Source organism: Papilio xuthus, unplaced genomic scaffold (genome assembly GCF_000836235.2).
Source record: "Papilio xuthus unplaced genomic scaffold, Pxut_1.1 DF826938.1, whole genome shotgun sequence".
Taxonomy (NCBI): Eukaryota; Metazoa; Arthropoda; class Insecta; order Lepidoptera; family Papilionidae; genus Papilio; species Papilio xuthus.
In genome coordinates, this window is record NW_013531711.1 from 226,321 (window position 1) to 242,950 (window position 16,630).

Genomic DNA, 16,630 nt, shown 5'->3' on the forward strand with positions numbered 1-16,630 from the left:
ATTGTCCCACTGCTGGGCCGCGCCGGTCGTGTGAAACTGCCTTTATGTTGTAACAATTTTGCGCGCCATTGTTTCAATGTTGCAATAAATAGTAAAGTCGTACCTAAACAATATATTTAACTAACGTTTTGAAACAAACAACAAATCTTGTTTCCTCTTTAAGGAAAAACATTTAGTGAATTTTAGTGAAACAATTGTGAATTCATTTGACAACATGAACATTACTTATTCAGTTTATATTACCTTTTTTTGTCGGAGATGTTTTCTAATTAATAAATATCTATCAAAACTAAGTCGCAATGTATTACATAAGCACTCCTATGATTACTGATTTCTTATTTGTGTTGATGATGTATAAATAAATGTATAGATTTCATTCATATACAAATTTGACGACAATTTCTCTGCTTTTTACTTAAGTTAAAGTTTGCGAGCTTTTGATATTACTTTGAACTTATTTCGTGTAGTAAAATAAAACACGAAAAGTGCTTTGTGCAGTTTAAAACGAAAGACCATTAACCCTTTAGTTAATATTTAAAAAGTATATTATTTGTACTTTATGAAGGCAAACGTTTATCAGTTGTTAATCTTAGTAAAGAAAGTGTTGAGTTGTGCACCAGGCAGAGTGCAAGTGGAGCGTAGAGTCAGCTCGCAGCTCGCGGCCGGTGCTCCGTTCCTCTGTTATCATCCGCTTTCACCTCACTACAACCGAGTTATACTTGTGTATCTTAAAGTTCATCAATACTATTCAAATATAGCGTAAACATTATGTATTTTTGCGTAAAACGGAACTATAAATATTAAAAGTATAAAGACCACTAGTATACGTATGAATTATAAATAAGGCAATAAGGTAAGTCAGTTAGGACGTAAATTACCTTAATATTTTAATATTTTAATTTCTTAATCATGAAATAAATAATAAACAAAGTTTCTTTCCCATGCCGCTGTTAAAAGTAAAAGTTTTTGTACTTGAATATCATTTCTCTGTCTGTTACGTAAGTGTCAGCGGCGAATGTCATTTCATACATAATCCTCCGTCCATCAGTTTTACTTGACACACTTTACCAATCGACAAAATACTATATGTCTCATTTCTTTGAACAGTAACACTCGCATAAATTGTAACTTAAATATAAACTAACTATAATAATATGAAGCAGTAATCTTCTTGATAAAGCTAAGCTTTTTTAATATTTAGTTTTTTCTAGAATAAAAAAATTTAAGTAAAAGACTGTGTACAAGTTAATGTATGTTTCTGTTAGGAACTACAGTACTAGGGAGATTTACACAGATTGTAGAAAACAAAAATATTAGTTAATAAACATAAAAATCACATCACAATGTCTAATATCCGGTTCCATCTTACCCGTCCTCCATTTCTTTCGAAACTTGAATTTCATTCAAGTTTTGAGGTGCGGTCACATTGGATAACATGGTACTTCACCAATGTTATGTGACGTATCGCCGTCGACAGTGGACACGCGGACAATAACGTGGACCTTACGAGTGAAATATTATACAACGGACCTGCAAATGATTATGCACTGAAGGAAGGACTTGGAATTGTAAAATGCTTTGAATTTTTCTAATTGTTTATCAAAACAATAGAAAGATGTATGTGGAAAACAAATAACTACTTGTTCTTGTTTGCTGACTTCCTTTTCTTATAATAAAGAATACCTCATTGCGCTAATAATAGAGCAAAGAAAGGAAAACAAAGTCCTAAGATTAGTCATTGTTTGAAATGAAGTGTTTGCTTTTCGTTTCCACAATAACGTACATAAATATGTTTATGTACATAAATATATAAATATGTTTATGTACATAAATATGACATCGCCTCTTTTTTGTAAACTCCGTTAAAGTCATAATCTAAGAAATATAAAGATTAAACAAATAGCGAGAGCGTCACTGGCTCAGAGGTTAAAGCACGTAATAACTAACTTACAGGTCCTGGATTCGAACTTATCCGATTTTGAAATACTTTTATCCGACGTTATTACGTGGAAGGAAAACATCGTGATCCAAGCTGCCCATATCTGAAAAGAAATTAAAAGATAAGTGTGAAGTCAACGCACACTGTGCCAGCGTGGTTGACAATTGCCTAGTCACCCCTAACTTAGGGTTGGCTCTGACCCTTCAGAGGAGACGTATAGTGTGCTGATGATGAAACAAATAGCCATAATTTCTGTAAACTAAAGAAATGTATCGCAACTCTGTTATAATATAATATAAAGATTTGAATATTTGTCAAAACATTGCACACTTTCTCCTTCATTTCATTTGCATGTTATTTCATAATTAGAATGGAAAGCGCTACGCATCACATTACATAGACCAACTGTTCCCACCTATTGTGGAACATATTATATTTCCTTTAATTGTCTTATTAAAAGTTAAAAGTTGCTCCTACTCTACGCCAACAACAACGTAATTAAAAACAATTACGAAAGTTCTGAAAATGACAAAAAATTTCCTTCACAAACACTTTTTTGATAACTATTTATACACAAATACTTATAACGTTGTGTCATTTGGTTTCATACTTAATAATGCAATAATTTATCATACGTAACGAAGTTTTTAAGAATTTAAAGTAACTATATACCCTTCGCATTCATCGTAGCGCCAATAGCTCAATGCTTAAGGGTACGGATTTCCGATCACACGGTTGCGAGTTCGAATCCTGCCATTCGACTGCACCGGCCTAAAGCTTAGATGGAATATTTGCAAGAAACATTAGTAAATTATTAAAAAAATTGCTCGTAATTTTAAATATAATCTCTATAACATACCATTTAACAGACTTTACTCTACGATTTTACTCTATACGATACGACTCGTCAGTGCGAGATAGCTCTTACCAGATGACACACTGATAAAACATGATAAGTAAGAATTTACCAAATCCCAATAAGATTGAAGCTACAATAATGGTTTATTATTATATCAACCATAAGAATAGTTGACATGAGACATATTATTGTGATACACGATGTCTCACCACTAACATCCGAACACCCCACTCGTCAGCGTGCGGCACCGTGCGGCGGGCAGTGCAGCGCGAAGCCCCAGCGCGGTACAGGCTCCAGTTGTCTGCAGCACCTCGGCCATTGCGGTGTCTCCCTCGGTGCCAATACCGCGGATACAAAGCTCGCGAGTGTCAGTGCACGGAGCATGTCATAAGTTTTCACTTTCTACGGACACGCTGAACGGTGAGCAACACCTTTCTATTTGTTTTACGCGGCTTTTTATTGTTTTTTTTTATTTTAATTTATAGTTGCCAGTGTTACGATGCGATTAAAGTCTTTTTGGATATCGGATTAGTGGTTATTTATTTTATTGGACGTTAAATTGTAAGGTGGGCCAATTTAACATTTTTTTGACATTTATTAGTTTTAGCTTTGGTCTTAGGTGACTTGCTTAAAAACATCGTCAAAGTGAATGAGTCGATATGGATTAGAATCATATATTTGAACTAAATTAATTACTACAGCGGTCGCCCGCAACTTTGTCAGTGCAAAATAAAATAATATGCACTGTATACCTTCCAGTGAAAGTCCCGTCAAAATGGGTCAGCCGTTCTGGAGATTACCCGGAACAAATACGGCCTCGCGGACAGACAGAGACAAAAATTATTATCTGGGTGCACACATCACATACAGACAGTCCAACGTGAATTGTATATATGTAAAATCAATATTAAACGTTCGTGTTAAAACTCGGCGCTGGCGGTTCCCGAGCGACGAACACTTTTAAAAACTCTGGTTACGTTCGCGCAGCGTTCGCGTTTTAAAAGCGCTGCTGTATGTTTGTTTGAACGCTTTTTAACGCGCCAAAAAAGCGACCGTGTAAATGGTCGCTTAGTGTTTAAAAGCAAAGTTTGACTCAACATTATAACGATGTTTGATGGTCAATGTTACGATACATACCTAATCGAAAAAATATACAACTGTGCAGTTTTATTTTCAATAATTAACATTTTATGTCCGCCGTTACAAAGTTACGTCGTTGACTTTTCGCGCTTACAGTGCAAATAGGTCAAAAACGTGTATTCGTGCAAAACTATAGTTCTAATGGTAATAATTTGCAGTTCGATATTCAAAAGTTAGTGGAAAGCGAATTTAATTCTCTTACGTGACGGTTAACTGATGGCCACGTGCCATGTGCGGATACAAACACATCCGTCAAATAGGATAAACAAGGCGAACAACATATAATATGTACAGCGGCAGGCTAGGTCAGGGCTAGCACATGATGTGGTGCATGCCTTATTATAATAAATAGAGATCTGTTAAAGAAATACAAGTCATCAATCAATTTTAAAGTTCCTATGACTCAATAAGCGATACTGTTTTCTATAAATGGATAAGTCATTGCTTGGAAATGACAGCATTTGCTCCGTTCCGACTCAAACGCGCCTGTTGAAGTTTCTGACAGTTAAACGTCTAATATTACTTCGAATTCTCACCACCACTACCATTAGCCAGAAAAAAGACGATAATCGCGTCCGCACAAAATGCTACGGTTTATAGCCTGTCCATGTAAAGAGGTCAGTGTCTCCAGAAGTAATGACACCAATCGATTCGCGTATTTCTAATCACAATATTAATAGGAAGTGATCATAATCACATTTCTTAATATATCATAACATAGTTAATTAAATTTCAGAATATTCTAATTAAAATCGTACATTATTTAGAGAAAAACATAAACATATGATAAAATATCTTCATTTATTTATTTCCCTACTTAAATCATAACCACTTTTATGTGAAATGCGTTGCAACTATAAACATAGTGTAAAAATACATGTGTGCGACCTAGACCTAGCACTAGTTTAAGTTAAAGAAGGCATCAAACAAGTGTCATTACATACCAGAAAGTATAAATAACAATATTATGTTGTAACATTACCTACCTGTGCACTTGTACCCGCGCTCGTGTTAGAAAGTGATCAGGTAACCATCTCGTATGCCGTGCAGCTCCGACATCGTCCACTGTTGAATGTCGTCGGTTTCCATTTCTTTTGTTTATGCAACCGCTTATTTATTTGCATGCGCTAAACTACACTTTACATTTATAAGTATGTCCAACAAAGTTCCCTTTTCTATAACATCGCCTTTAAATATCCAAACATAGAATTAAATAACAAAAAATGTGGTAAGTTTCTTATTGATACATTTTGTTGAAACAATAAACCAGGTTGTTGCATCTTGATTTCGTGAAAAACTCAATGAATTGTTTTGTGATTATATATCAGAGATTTGATCTATTTAGTTGGATTGCAGATTACATCACAGCAGTACACACAAGGCGCAGTATTGTTGCTTCAGTGTAATGCGTATTGCCTAGTGTTGTTGTGCAACTTTGCGAGTCGCATCGATCAGCTCTCTAGTGAACTGGTTCATTTACTTTTTGTTACATTCTGATAATGGCGGTGTTGAAATCAACAATTGTTCTACACCAGAGATTCCCATACTTTTTCTAGTAGATCCCTTACAAAATTTTACCGCCAACTTGTGAACTATAATATTATACTGCTTTACCCTTTTGGGTTATTAGATTTAGCAATTCCAAGATATCCAGCAAATATCAAACTAAAATATTAAACAAGGGAATCATAGACTAAGAATTCGTTATATCAGACCCAGTCTAAAATAGATATAGTCAAAAGTGGACTGTAAATATATTTACCATTAACCGCCTCATTAGTGTGTTAAAGCTAAAGCACATTGATTATCTACATCGTTTTAAAATTGTACACATTGTACTGAAGTCAACTATATGTAGTTTTGTTATGTTACCTATTGTTACCTCCGCGGTCATCAACAGTGTATGTAGGGCAAGGCGTGACCGTATCGGAGTAATGTCTATACTTCGTCACACACTAATATGTTATCTCTGATAAACGTTAGTGACCCCTGTCGCAACTTTACAACAAATTATTTAAATCATTGTTCAAAAACAATGAACAAATAATAATAATTTAGCTATGACAAGTGTTTCTCAAAGAATTATCTCTTATTAAATATATACATTTGAATTTGAAATAGATTTTAACTGCAAGAACGTGTGTAAAAAATATTTTTTTCAACGAAATTTTTTATGATTTACTAATTTTAAAATATCAGTATATTAAAAATATGTAACTGAATTAAATTAAAGATAATTTCTCTGTGTGAATTAGTGGAGCGGGCGTTTTAATGAGACCCAATACATATTCATGTGTGTGCTCGTGTTTGCTGCTACTGGAATATCTGGGTTATTCACGATAACACAACAACATGCAGGTTTTGTCAAATGTGTAGTGATTTTACACATATATTTATTATATACACAAAGTTCTATATATTCTGGTTACATTTGATTATGCTAGTAATTGTTTTAGTTTCACTCGATTTTAATCTTTAGTAACGTTTTCATTTTAAAGCACCATTATAAACATTTCTTGGTGCGATTGTCTCTGGTCATTAGAAAGGGTCGTTAGAAATGTTTAATGTTTGCCGAAACAATGTGAGCTTCACTTTATTAGCACGAAAAGTGAAGATCGCGTGGGATTGTCTAATTACAAAGTAAATGCTCTTTTGATTCTAATAATATCAATGTTTAGCGACTAAATTAAAGACAAGATGTTAATCATTTACTATGCAATACGGTATTACCACTCTTTGATGATTATATCAGATATAAAATTAAAACAGTTGTCGTTAAAATTGTAACAATCTGCTGCTTATAATCCCCTCATTTATATTTCTGACGTAATTGCCGTTATTAGGTTAATAATTATTAGGTTAATAATGTTGACCTAGTACTAGATTAGACACTTCCTTGAATAAAATAATGCCCTTAAATACTAAGTATAATGTTTATACACATTATAGTAATATAGATCTACAGAACAAAAATTTAGAGTTTTGAAGGATTATTCTATTAAAAAACAATGTCTATGGTCACCGACCGCCGCGCCATCTGTAGTGGACTCGCAGCGGCGGAGTGACGCAACCACTTTCACCTGACGGGCGCGCGCGCGGTGCGGGCGGCGCGGTGCGGGCGACGGCGGCGCCCAAACGCGTCCATTACGATTTTGTAATTATATCGGAATGCGATGCTTTCTTATTTCAGTTCGATTCGGTTTCCTCGTCGGTTGCGCAACGCGCCGACATTGATTATCATACTTCCGTATTTACGTGTCCACGAAAGGGAAAACTGGAACAGTTTTGAGACCTAACTGGTTGTTAGTCATTTAGGTTTTGTTTGACCTACTTGTTTAATTTATGTCAACTCAGATCATAAGACCTAATTATTACAAAAGTATTCCTTATTTATCATTTAACAATGTACTTCTACATTTAGTAAATCTTCATTTGCGATACCTAATTGTAAAAAGACCGTAATTTTTATAACCTATCACGTAAAAAAAACTTTTTTGACGACTCGGCGCTAAAGTACTGTTTTAAATTTGTCTGTTTGAGCACGACAAGTGTACATACATACATATAGTTATGTAATACACCTGCAGAGAGTCTGAATTGCCGCGGATCGGTTTCGCAACGCATTCGCAATCGTTTACAATGTTGGAACCTCACGTCCCGCGCCCCCTCCCCTCCATCCTGGCCCGATACGCGATCAGCAAACAATGCCGGGGCGCGTCACGCGTCACGCCGCGCCATCGCGCCAAATGTCAGCCGCTCCCTTGTCTATGGTTATTGTTGTATTTACAAACTCATTAAATCCTATTAGCTAGTTATGTCACGACCAAAATAAATCAATGTCGGATCTCATACCAATCCATATCCAAAGAAGAAGAGAAGTTCTATTGAGTATGTAAATATAAATTATGTTTATAAAAATATGTGACTATATTCTATGAAAACAATTAAGTAGTTTGAAAGAGCCTCGCTTGTAGGTCGTTATTACTTAATTGAAACTAAGTAATGTAATTATTTACTTAAACGACTAAAAACTAATTTAGCTTACCATGGCCACATTAATATACATTGCAACACACTTGCAAGGATTTAAATATCTGTTTAAAATTCCACTTAAAAACTTGAAAGCGATCTAGGGCAAGACACATAATAAACAATCTACCTACATACATATATGTAACACAATGTCGGAGCTGTTGCGAAATATATGAAACTATTTAGGCTTCATAGTAACATCTCTCTTAGCTACGACACACAAATATCACAAATATTAAACTAATGCTTAATTAAAAGCTTGTTTATTGGATCTTTAGCTGTCGCCCATGACTCTGTCTGAATTGCAAAAAAACAAATCATTCAACAATTCATTCCGACTGTGTTCTGCCAATCATACTGAGATCCGTTACGTTGTTCTGGTGATATCCATACATACAACCAAACAATCGTATTTGTAAGATTAATATAAATTGAATATTAGGATATTTTTAGGGTAACAAAGCACCAGAAGCAGGGAAACTGAGTGTTTTTTATCTCATGATGTGTTGTGTTCTATACGGATGCAGGGCATTCACCCGAGCACCTTACCACTACGCTGCTGACGTTTCACTTTTGCTCAATAAATTGCAAACAAAAATAAATGGATGCTCCTTACAGTTACTAACGATTTAATGATGGTAGACGGATAAGTTAAAAAAGCTGATATTGTCCGTCAATCATTTTAGAACAATATAAGTTTACTGATGTTTTTTGTAGAATGAATTCAGGTCAACAGCCGATCAGTCAACTAAATCTTCATCTACGCATTAAAAACCGAAACAAATACATGAGCAAGAACAATAAGATGCGGATTTTCTAAAAGATATTCCGTGTGAAATGACGATAATGATGGTTTTCCACCGCGACGCGACGCCAGCGCCAAAGCGGCGAGGAAACGCACCCGTTTGCGCGGGAGAAAACGTCGCGCGAAACTTGCGCTAACAGCGCACAAGACGTTGTTATTGTGTTGAGCAGATTTCATTTATTATGCTCTTAGATAAATACATCTGATGACGTCACATTAATGACGTATGTAAATTATTTGTGTCAACGTAAAATTACTTTAAAATTAAAAAGAACCCGTAAATGTAAGTTAATAAAATTCACCAAATGCATTTGACGCGAATATTAATTTCCATACGATCGTGCAAGAGGAAGCGTAGGTATCGACACGCAATGGATACGATTTAATAGCTTAATAAGTTTATATTTGTATTACTTTAGCAATAGGTTCACATACGTACACTTGAGTTTGTAGTTGATGCTCTAAGAGGGCCTTCGAGTACCTTAGGAACTGACATCTCACCATATTTAACATGGGAAATGTTCCATAGAAATGTTTGGAACCTGCCGCCGAGTTAACTCACAACAATTAGTAAAATTTGGAACCTCTTACAAATAATATAGGAAAACATTAACATTATAGCTTTATTATATTTTACTGTATTCTAAAACTTAAAACTTCTAATACGAAATATTAACAAAATCCTTTTCTTTTCCAGATGATTACCGTAAAATATACACGGATATGTGCGACGGTGTGGATGTTCTGCGCCGTGCTCAGCGCGGCTGCGGACACCGGCGACAACAACACCACAACCACAAAGACCATCCGAACCACCATCCTGCCCTCCCGTACAACCAGAACAGAGCTCAAGGTCTCCCGGAGTCTCAACCCTCTCACCACGGAGACCCTCAACGTGAGGACAAAGTCTGGGCACGTCACGCAACTTATCGTCAAAAAGAAGGACTTGAAGTCGACGACGCACGCCAGTACCAGCACGCCGGCGCCCACCACCGTCTCTGTCAAGACGACCATCCTCAACTCCACGGGGGAGGAGAGGAATAAAACGGAGGGCAGAGATCAGAGGAAACTTAATTTCATGGGAACTGTCAACAGCGACCTCGCCGGTTTCGATTACTACGTGAATCGTGACAAAGAGGAAAGTTTCAGTGAAGTAAAAGCGGAGTACGGGAATTGGTCTCCGGTGTCCGTGTACCCCGAGTCCCACATACAAGAGGATGGAGGGAAACCGGACGTCGACCCAGAGACCGCTAGCTACTACCCCACATATGATAACGACAAGAAGACAGAAAACAAAAAAGTTTACATTACTTCTTCAAGTTTTCTCGATTACGGTGGACGTGTCAAAAATTACCGATTCGATCCGCATAATCCAATAATCAAAAACGACAGGAACCCAGTGTATATTGAAGTGGTTAGCACAAAAGTGTCTGATGGTGATGGTGAAAATATCAAAGTGCCCGACCCTGTGATTGTGAATTCAGACCCAACGTACATTAAGAAAGCGATAGAAAAGTACAACAACAAGCGAGGTAGGTCCATTTTGTCTATCGGCGACGATGGAATTCCGGAGATACACGGCATTAGAATGCCCGACGACGAGTCCGACAAGAAGACCTGGCGCAACGCGCGAGTGGTCAACGGTGAGCTGGTTCCTTACCCCGAAGGTTATACTCCTCCACGAGCGATCCCCGAGGCAGACGTGTATCCAGACATAGCGGCCGCCGAGCCCTCGCAGAGCTTCGGCCCGTTTACCAAGGAGGACAACTTTAAGCACAAGGACGGGCCGTTCACTAAATTTGACAACGTTAAGTTTGAGGCAGATGACGCAATTGGCTCTTATACTATTAATAATAGTCCAAATTACGCGTACAAACAAAAAAAAGATAGTCATTATCTGAAATCCAACTACGGTCCCTTCACCAAGGCCGATAATTCGAAAGTGGCCAACTCCAAGCTTATCGAATACATCAAGCAGATCAACGAACAAGAATCGAAACGCGACTACTTCAGCGGCCGCAGCTCGCGGGCGCACGGGGACTTGGAGTACGCGGAAAACCACATTCAGAGAAGAATGCTCCAACACCCCGGAGATGTTAATTTTCCCAACTCGATAGCCTACACACCTAAAAATTCTAAATTAAGTTTCGACGAAAGAAATCCCGTTTTACAATACGCCCACCCCGAGCTCGGAGTGCAGCCGGCCAAGGCGACTCGCGACGGCCTCGACAACTACGACGCATTGCCTAGGAAAGTGAAATACTACACAAGCGTTCCAAAGAGCGCCCACCCCTATCCCATGGAGCCCATCGGCTACACCCAGCAGCGATCTCAGAGCAAAATACCCTCCGGTAACAGATACTATGAGGACGAATACAACAAGTTCTCTTACTATGAACGCAATCCCAGTCCGAAGTACCCCTACACTTACGGATATGTAAAACGAATGCCCGAACCTTCTCTTTGGAAGAGATTCACCGACTCCATGAAGGATACCATAAACACCGCGAGTCAAACGATGCAGTCGCTAACGCGGCCCATAATAGACCCCATCGCCAAGGTCACCCAGCCCGTCTTCGAGCCAATCGTTGAGGCGACCCATAAAATTTCTCACAACTTGGGCCTCTACCCGTCCAACTCAATCCAAAGTCAAAGGTACGCGCAAGACAAAATAGGCGTCGCCGCCGCGGCGGCCTCCGGTGCGCCAGCCATGCTGCCCGCGCTGGGCCTGATGGCGGGCGGTGCGGCGCTCGGCCTAGGCGCCGTCGCGATGGGCAGGCTGCTCGATGCCAACTTGATGAGAAGCGCTGTCGGAGGCGACACGGACGAGGACGATATGGAAAAGGAACACAAGCGCGCCTTCATGGGTGCACCCTTTGATATCGACAGACAAATATTAAGCACGCAAAAATTCTTCGACGATAACTACAAGATGCCCAGCGAAAATGTTTACGTGGTGATGTCGCCCGAGAGCGGCGACGGCGGTCGGGCGAAGCGCGACCTACTGGGCTTCTTGAGCGCGCCGTATGCGGCCCACGTGTCGCCCAGGCTGAGGCGCAGCGTAAAACGAGCTCTGTCGGATGACATGCCTGAGGACCTACAGCAGCTGGACGTGCCGCTCAGCCCCTCCGGAATGACCGCGGCTGCCATGGACCTTGTGCGCCACACCGACTGGCGCGACTCCCAATGCGCCAAGTACACTTTCTGCAAAGTGCTCACCTCGCAACCCTCTGACTCCATGTTCACCATGGAGAAAAAGATGGAATCTCTACTAAAAATGTAAGTAAAGTTACTACACATAATTTACAAAACTTTATGAAACCACTATATAATAATAACTCTCCTGCGCTTTTATAAGTACAGTAATGTAATTAAAGAATATCATCGACGACATTCGTTATCTTGTGCACAATCAAGGCAGTCGTGATAATAGTGAAGCGGAGCGCGTGTCTCCGGGTGCACTAGCCTAGCTTTCTCGAGGTCAAAACGACCTCCGTCATGCAACCGGTACACTCCATCGCTTTCGGGACGCGATCAATTACATAACGCGGCATAACACTCTGCAAACTAGCATTGCATAAACGCGATGTGGTGGCAGTGAACGGGGGCCGAGTCTACTCGGGAGAAACGTCAATGTCGGTGAAAGCAAGCGAGATGATGCGCGGACACCGGACACCGGACACCGGACACTCACATTTATACATAGAATATAGTATTAGATTACATGTGATAATACTCGGACACCAATACTTTATCTAACATTTTGATTATCTAAACCTAATGATGTTATTTAAATAAAAAAAATTATTATTTTATTATTGATGTTATTTTAATAAAAAATAGGTCATTGCACAAGATGAAATCTGTGTCAGTAAATGACTAGGTTCGTACATTTACAACTACAATTATCTCAATATCGGGTTTTAACAATGATGCAGGTGAACTTTCTCTACAGCGGAAGAGATTTGGAGCACCGAGCTCGATAAAATATTATATAACGGTAAAATGTTAATTTGATTTAATTGTAAAAATACTATAATCATTAGAATTCAAATACTAAATAAGTTAATAGATTTGTCACAAAGTATAGTGTTGCGAACAACAAACTTGATTTTCACGGTTGGTCAACAAAGCGCCTCATGGTTTGAATATCATTGCTCGGCAGGCGGATCAGGAAGGCATTATATGTACATGTTTTACTAAAACGAGGAAAATTCGCAACCTACATTCGCTTACATTAATAAAAAAAACGTACATTAAAAACACACACTACTTTTGTACGCAAGTGTATCGCTAAGTAGAAGTTGAACTTTGAAAAAGTTAAACAGGAAAATGTTTTCTGGTCCATCGCGCTTTATAAGTGAAACAAGGAAAATGTTATAGAACTAGCTGTAGCCCGCGCCTTCGTCTTCCAAGAAAAGATAGTTTAATTCACCTGATGATCTTAAAGTAAACTAATCTCAGTACTTTAAACTTAAAACTTAATACAAGAAGAACATACTGACACAATCATAATTGTTAATTGTAACCTAATTGTAGATTAAGTAACATGAAACAAACTCTGATTGTCCCAGTTAATATATTTTGATCTGTTTGCTGTTTTATTTAATGTTATAAGTATTTGCAAGGGTCATGTCGGTAGTGACGGATAGGGACTTTCTCTGCGGTGCTCTGGCGTCACATAACTGCGTCCGTCCGTCCGTTTGTATGTGCATACGTAACATGGCTAAACCGACGCACCGCGCACGTGGGGAAAACAAGAAAGCTGTGGAAAGGGACAGTGAGGCGTGGGGAAACGCAAGAGGAAGCTATGCCGCTTTACTCTGAATGCGTAAAAACGTTTTACGCATTTTATATAACATTATTCACACTATCAACGCAATGTAGTGATTATTCTAGATAATAGGAATCCAGAATTATACGTAGGTAGGAAATAGATTGCGTAAGCGTTTCTTCTATTTTTATGCCAAATTTATCTTGAATATAACCTAGATTTTGTTGATACGAAGCTAGGCACGTGTTTAGTTCTTTTCTTTTGAACACTAAAATGATTTACGTACTAAGATAATATATTCGGACACTAAGTGTGCGCCGCCTGTTGCATTTGTAAACTGTATTGACATTCATCAGACAAGAGCGGAAGTCATTGACACGGTAAAGTCGTCCAGCAGTTTATCCAGCGAGTTTCTCGTTTGAAATTGTTGTAGAAACTCGTCGCTAGCGTATAATTACGCGGCGATAGTGTGACGCTAACGAAAGTACGACTAAGTTACTGTTAATATACAAATTAATTTTATAGGGCACTATTCCGTATTTGCTGTACGGATTAATCCAATAAAGTAAATATTGTTTTTTAAGTTTTAATGAGTCGAAACGAAAACCATGACTCATAAATATGACGTATTTCGTTAATAAAAAAGTGCATTTTGTTTAAAAAATAATTCACACTGATTCGAGTAAATACATAATTTTCTGATGAGTAGTCGCCAACGTCCATACCACGTTGAACACACCGGTTCTCGTCCGATCACCGAAGTTAAGCAACGTCGGGCGCGGTCAGTACTTGGATGGGTGACCGCCTGGGAACACCGCGTGATGTTGGCTTTTTGCTGTTATTTTATTTTTTATTTTTTGTATCTTAAAAAGTTGTTTATTTGCAACTGTCTTTTCGTATAATCTTACTTTTTACTAATATCATATTATAAATGCAAACGTTTAGCTAGATGAATGTTTGTTATTGCGTATCTCCAAAACGAAACAGAACGGATCTTGATGAAGTTACGTAAAGAAATAGAACATAGTCTAGAAGAACGCATAGCTACTAAGTTTTTGTTAATTACGAGAAAAGTCACGGGAAAAAGCTAGGTGTTTTTATTTAACCAAGGGTTTTTATTTAACCAAACAAATCACAACTTTAATACCACTGTGATGTTATGATTTCGTGTTTGACAAATTGTTTAGTTTTCCCGCTCGAGTCAGACAGTTTGCCGCCAAAAGTCCTGTCACAGCTGAAAATGTTACGCAATGGCGCGCCGCACGCGATGTCCGGTGAAAGTGGTCCGGCCACATTCTGCCAGCGCCGTGCCGCGCCAGATCGACCCCGCGAATTATTAAATAAAACATTATATAAACAGTCAGATAATACTGACGATTCTCGCTTATATCACGATAACAGGTGAAAGATGACTAAGAAAAATAACTATAGTTTAAAAATGGGATGGGGGTTTGCCGATGACTTAGCACTTGTCCATACAAAATATATTTTATATTTAATACGTCTAATATTTGAATTTAAATGATTCCAGGATCTCGCGCGGCAACAGCGGCGGCGCGGCGGCGGTGGCGCACCAATTGGGCGACGTGATGGCCGCCAGCCGCGACCACGACTGCTCGAGGTTCCTCTGCGACCGCCACTGACACAATACCATCCACAGCACTGTCACTAGCAGACATAGCTGCTACTTAAATACAGTCGAGGAAATTTATTTACTAACCCTTTGGCTCTTATAATACAAATAAGTCAAATGCAGTAGCGAATTTATTTCTTTGTCTGGAAGCAGACATCTCTGTGCATTATTTTTGATAACGAACTTTTAAATGCCAAAAATGGCAAATTATTTCAGGTTGAAAATGTAAACCTTATGGAATCCTGTGTGTGCAAATTATAGTCGAATTAGAATTAGGGTTTGTACGTACTGTTAGACAATTTAAACAAACTCACTAAACAGGTGCACTGTAAAAAGTCTACCCAAGAAGAAACTATTCATTGATTAATAATTATTTAATTTATTTAAATATATTTAAAAACCACGTTTTATCAATATCTTTTCAAGAAAGATAAGAATTGTAAACAAATTAAATATTTAACTTTCAGTTAACTGTTTAACTGTTATATTATTGTGAGGTACACATTATATACTATCCTAGAAGTAATATACACGTACGCTTTGTGTTAGTATGTAAGATATTCGTGTGAGTAGTGATTTATATAGCGTAAGCAATATTTGCTGTATTATATATAATAAGGACACATAGTTGCTATATTATTTATACTTTGCCAGTTAATTGAAGTATGCTTTCATTGTAAAGTACAAAAAGTTTAGTTACCTACAGTTATACCTTCATTAAATTAGTGGTCAAACGTGGTTACTGCGTTATGACGTCACAACACTATTAATGATGGAACGATTGAAAAAATATTTTTGATTTGATTTAATAATTACAATAACCGTGGGTTTTCGAGGCAAACAACTCCGCGTAAAAGTATTTAGTTTCAAACAGATGTTTGTTTTAATCAGGCATTTTGGTATCAGAAACCCGCGGCAAATGAAATTAATCCAACCTTAGTTACAGTTTACAATCAAATGCTATCTATCTGTCCATTATTTAAAAGAACTTTTAAATTGCAAGTTTTGAAAGAATCTTTGAACATTATTATGAAAAAATAGAAACTTAATTCAAATGTTTATAAAATTCTTTGTAACTTTTGTAATTTTAAAATATATTCTATTTTTTTTTAATTCCAATAAATAATTGAAGACAATAAATTATAATGATAATAATATTAAAAGTATTTATTTAAATTATTTGATAGCGCGTGTAAGATGTAAATATGCTTTGTGTAAAATGTAAATTATTTATTTATTTTTATGAAATAAAACTTATTATTCAATTAGTGATTGTTTTACTGGATTTAACCAGTTGACCTAACCCTTCCTACTCTTTACTACACTTTGCCATTTATTTAAAAATTATTGACTACTCCAGTTCTTTGTGGACCATCTGTATAAGATGTGCAGCGATCGTGAATGCCTGGCATAAGTACTACAAGTTAACTTTATTATAAAGGGCTATT

At 37.6% G+C, this 16,630-nt stretch overlaps 1 protein-coding gene across 3 annotated transcripts; it reads left to right on the forward strand.

Annotated features, from left to right (window-relative positions):
• Positions 1-3,107: 3,107 nt before the first annotated feature.
• LOC106121823 (uncharacterized) lies at positions 3,108-16,444 on the forward strand. Of its 3 annotated transcripts, none has more exons than XM_013317648.1 (3): positions 3,108-3,218; positions 9,473-12,054; positions 15,081-16,444. In XM_013317648.1, the coding sequence occupies exons 2-3, from the start codon at positions 9,473-9,475 to the stop codon at positions 15,190-15,192; spliced, it is 2,694 nt and encodes an 897-aa protein (XP_013173102.1). In that variant the 5' UTR covers positions 3,108-3,218; the 3' UTR covers positions 15,193-16,444. The 3 variants fall into 3 exon arrangements, with proteins under 3 accessions (XP_013173102.1, XP_013173103.1, XP_013173105.1); XM_013317649.1 differs by lacking the exon at positions 3,108-3,218 and adding an exon at positions 7,196-7,240; XM_013317651.1 differs by lacking the exon at positions 3,108-3,218 and adding an exon at positions 7,761-7,826.
• The last annotated feature ends 186 nt before the right edge of the window (positions 16,445-16,630 follow it).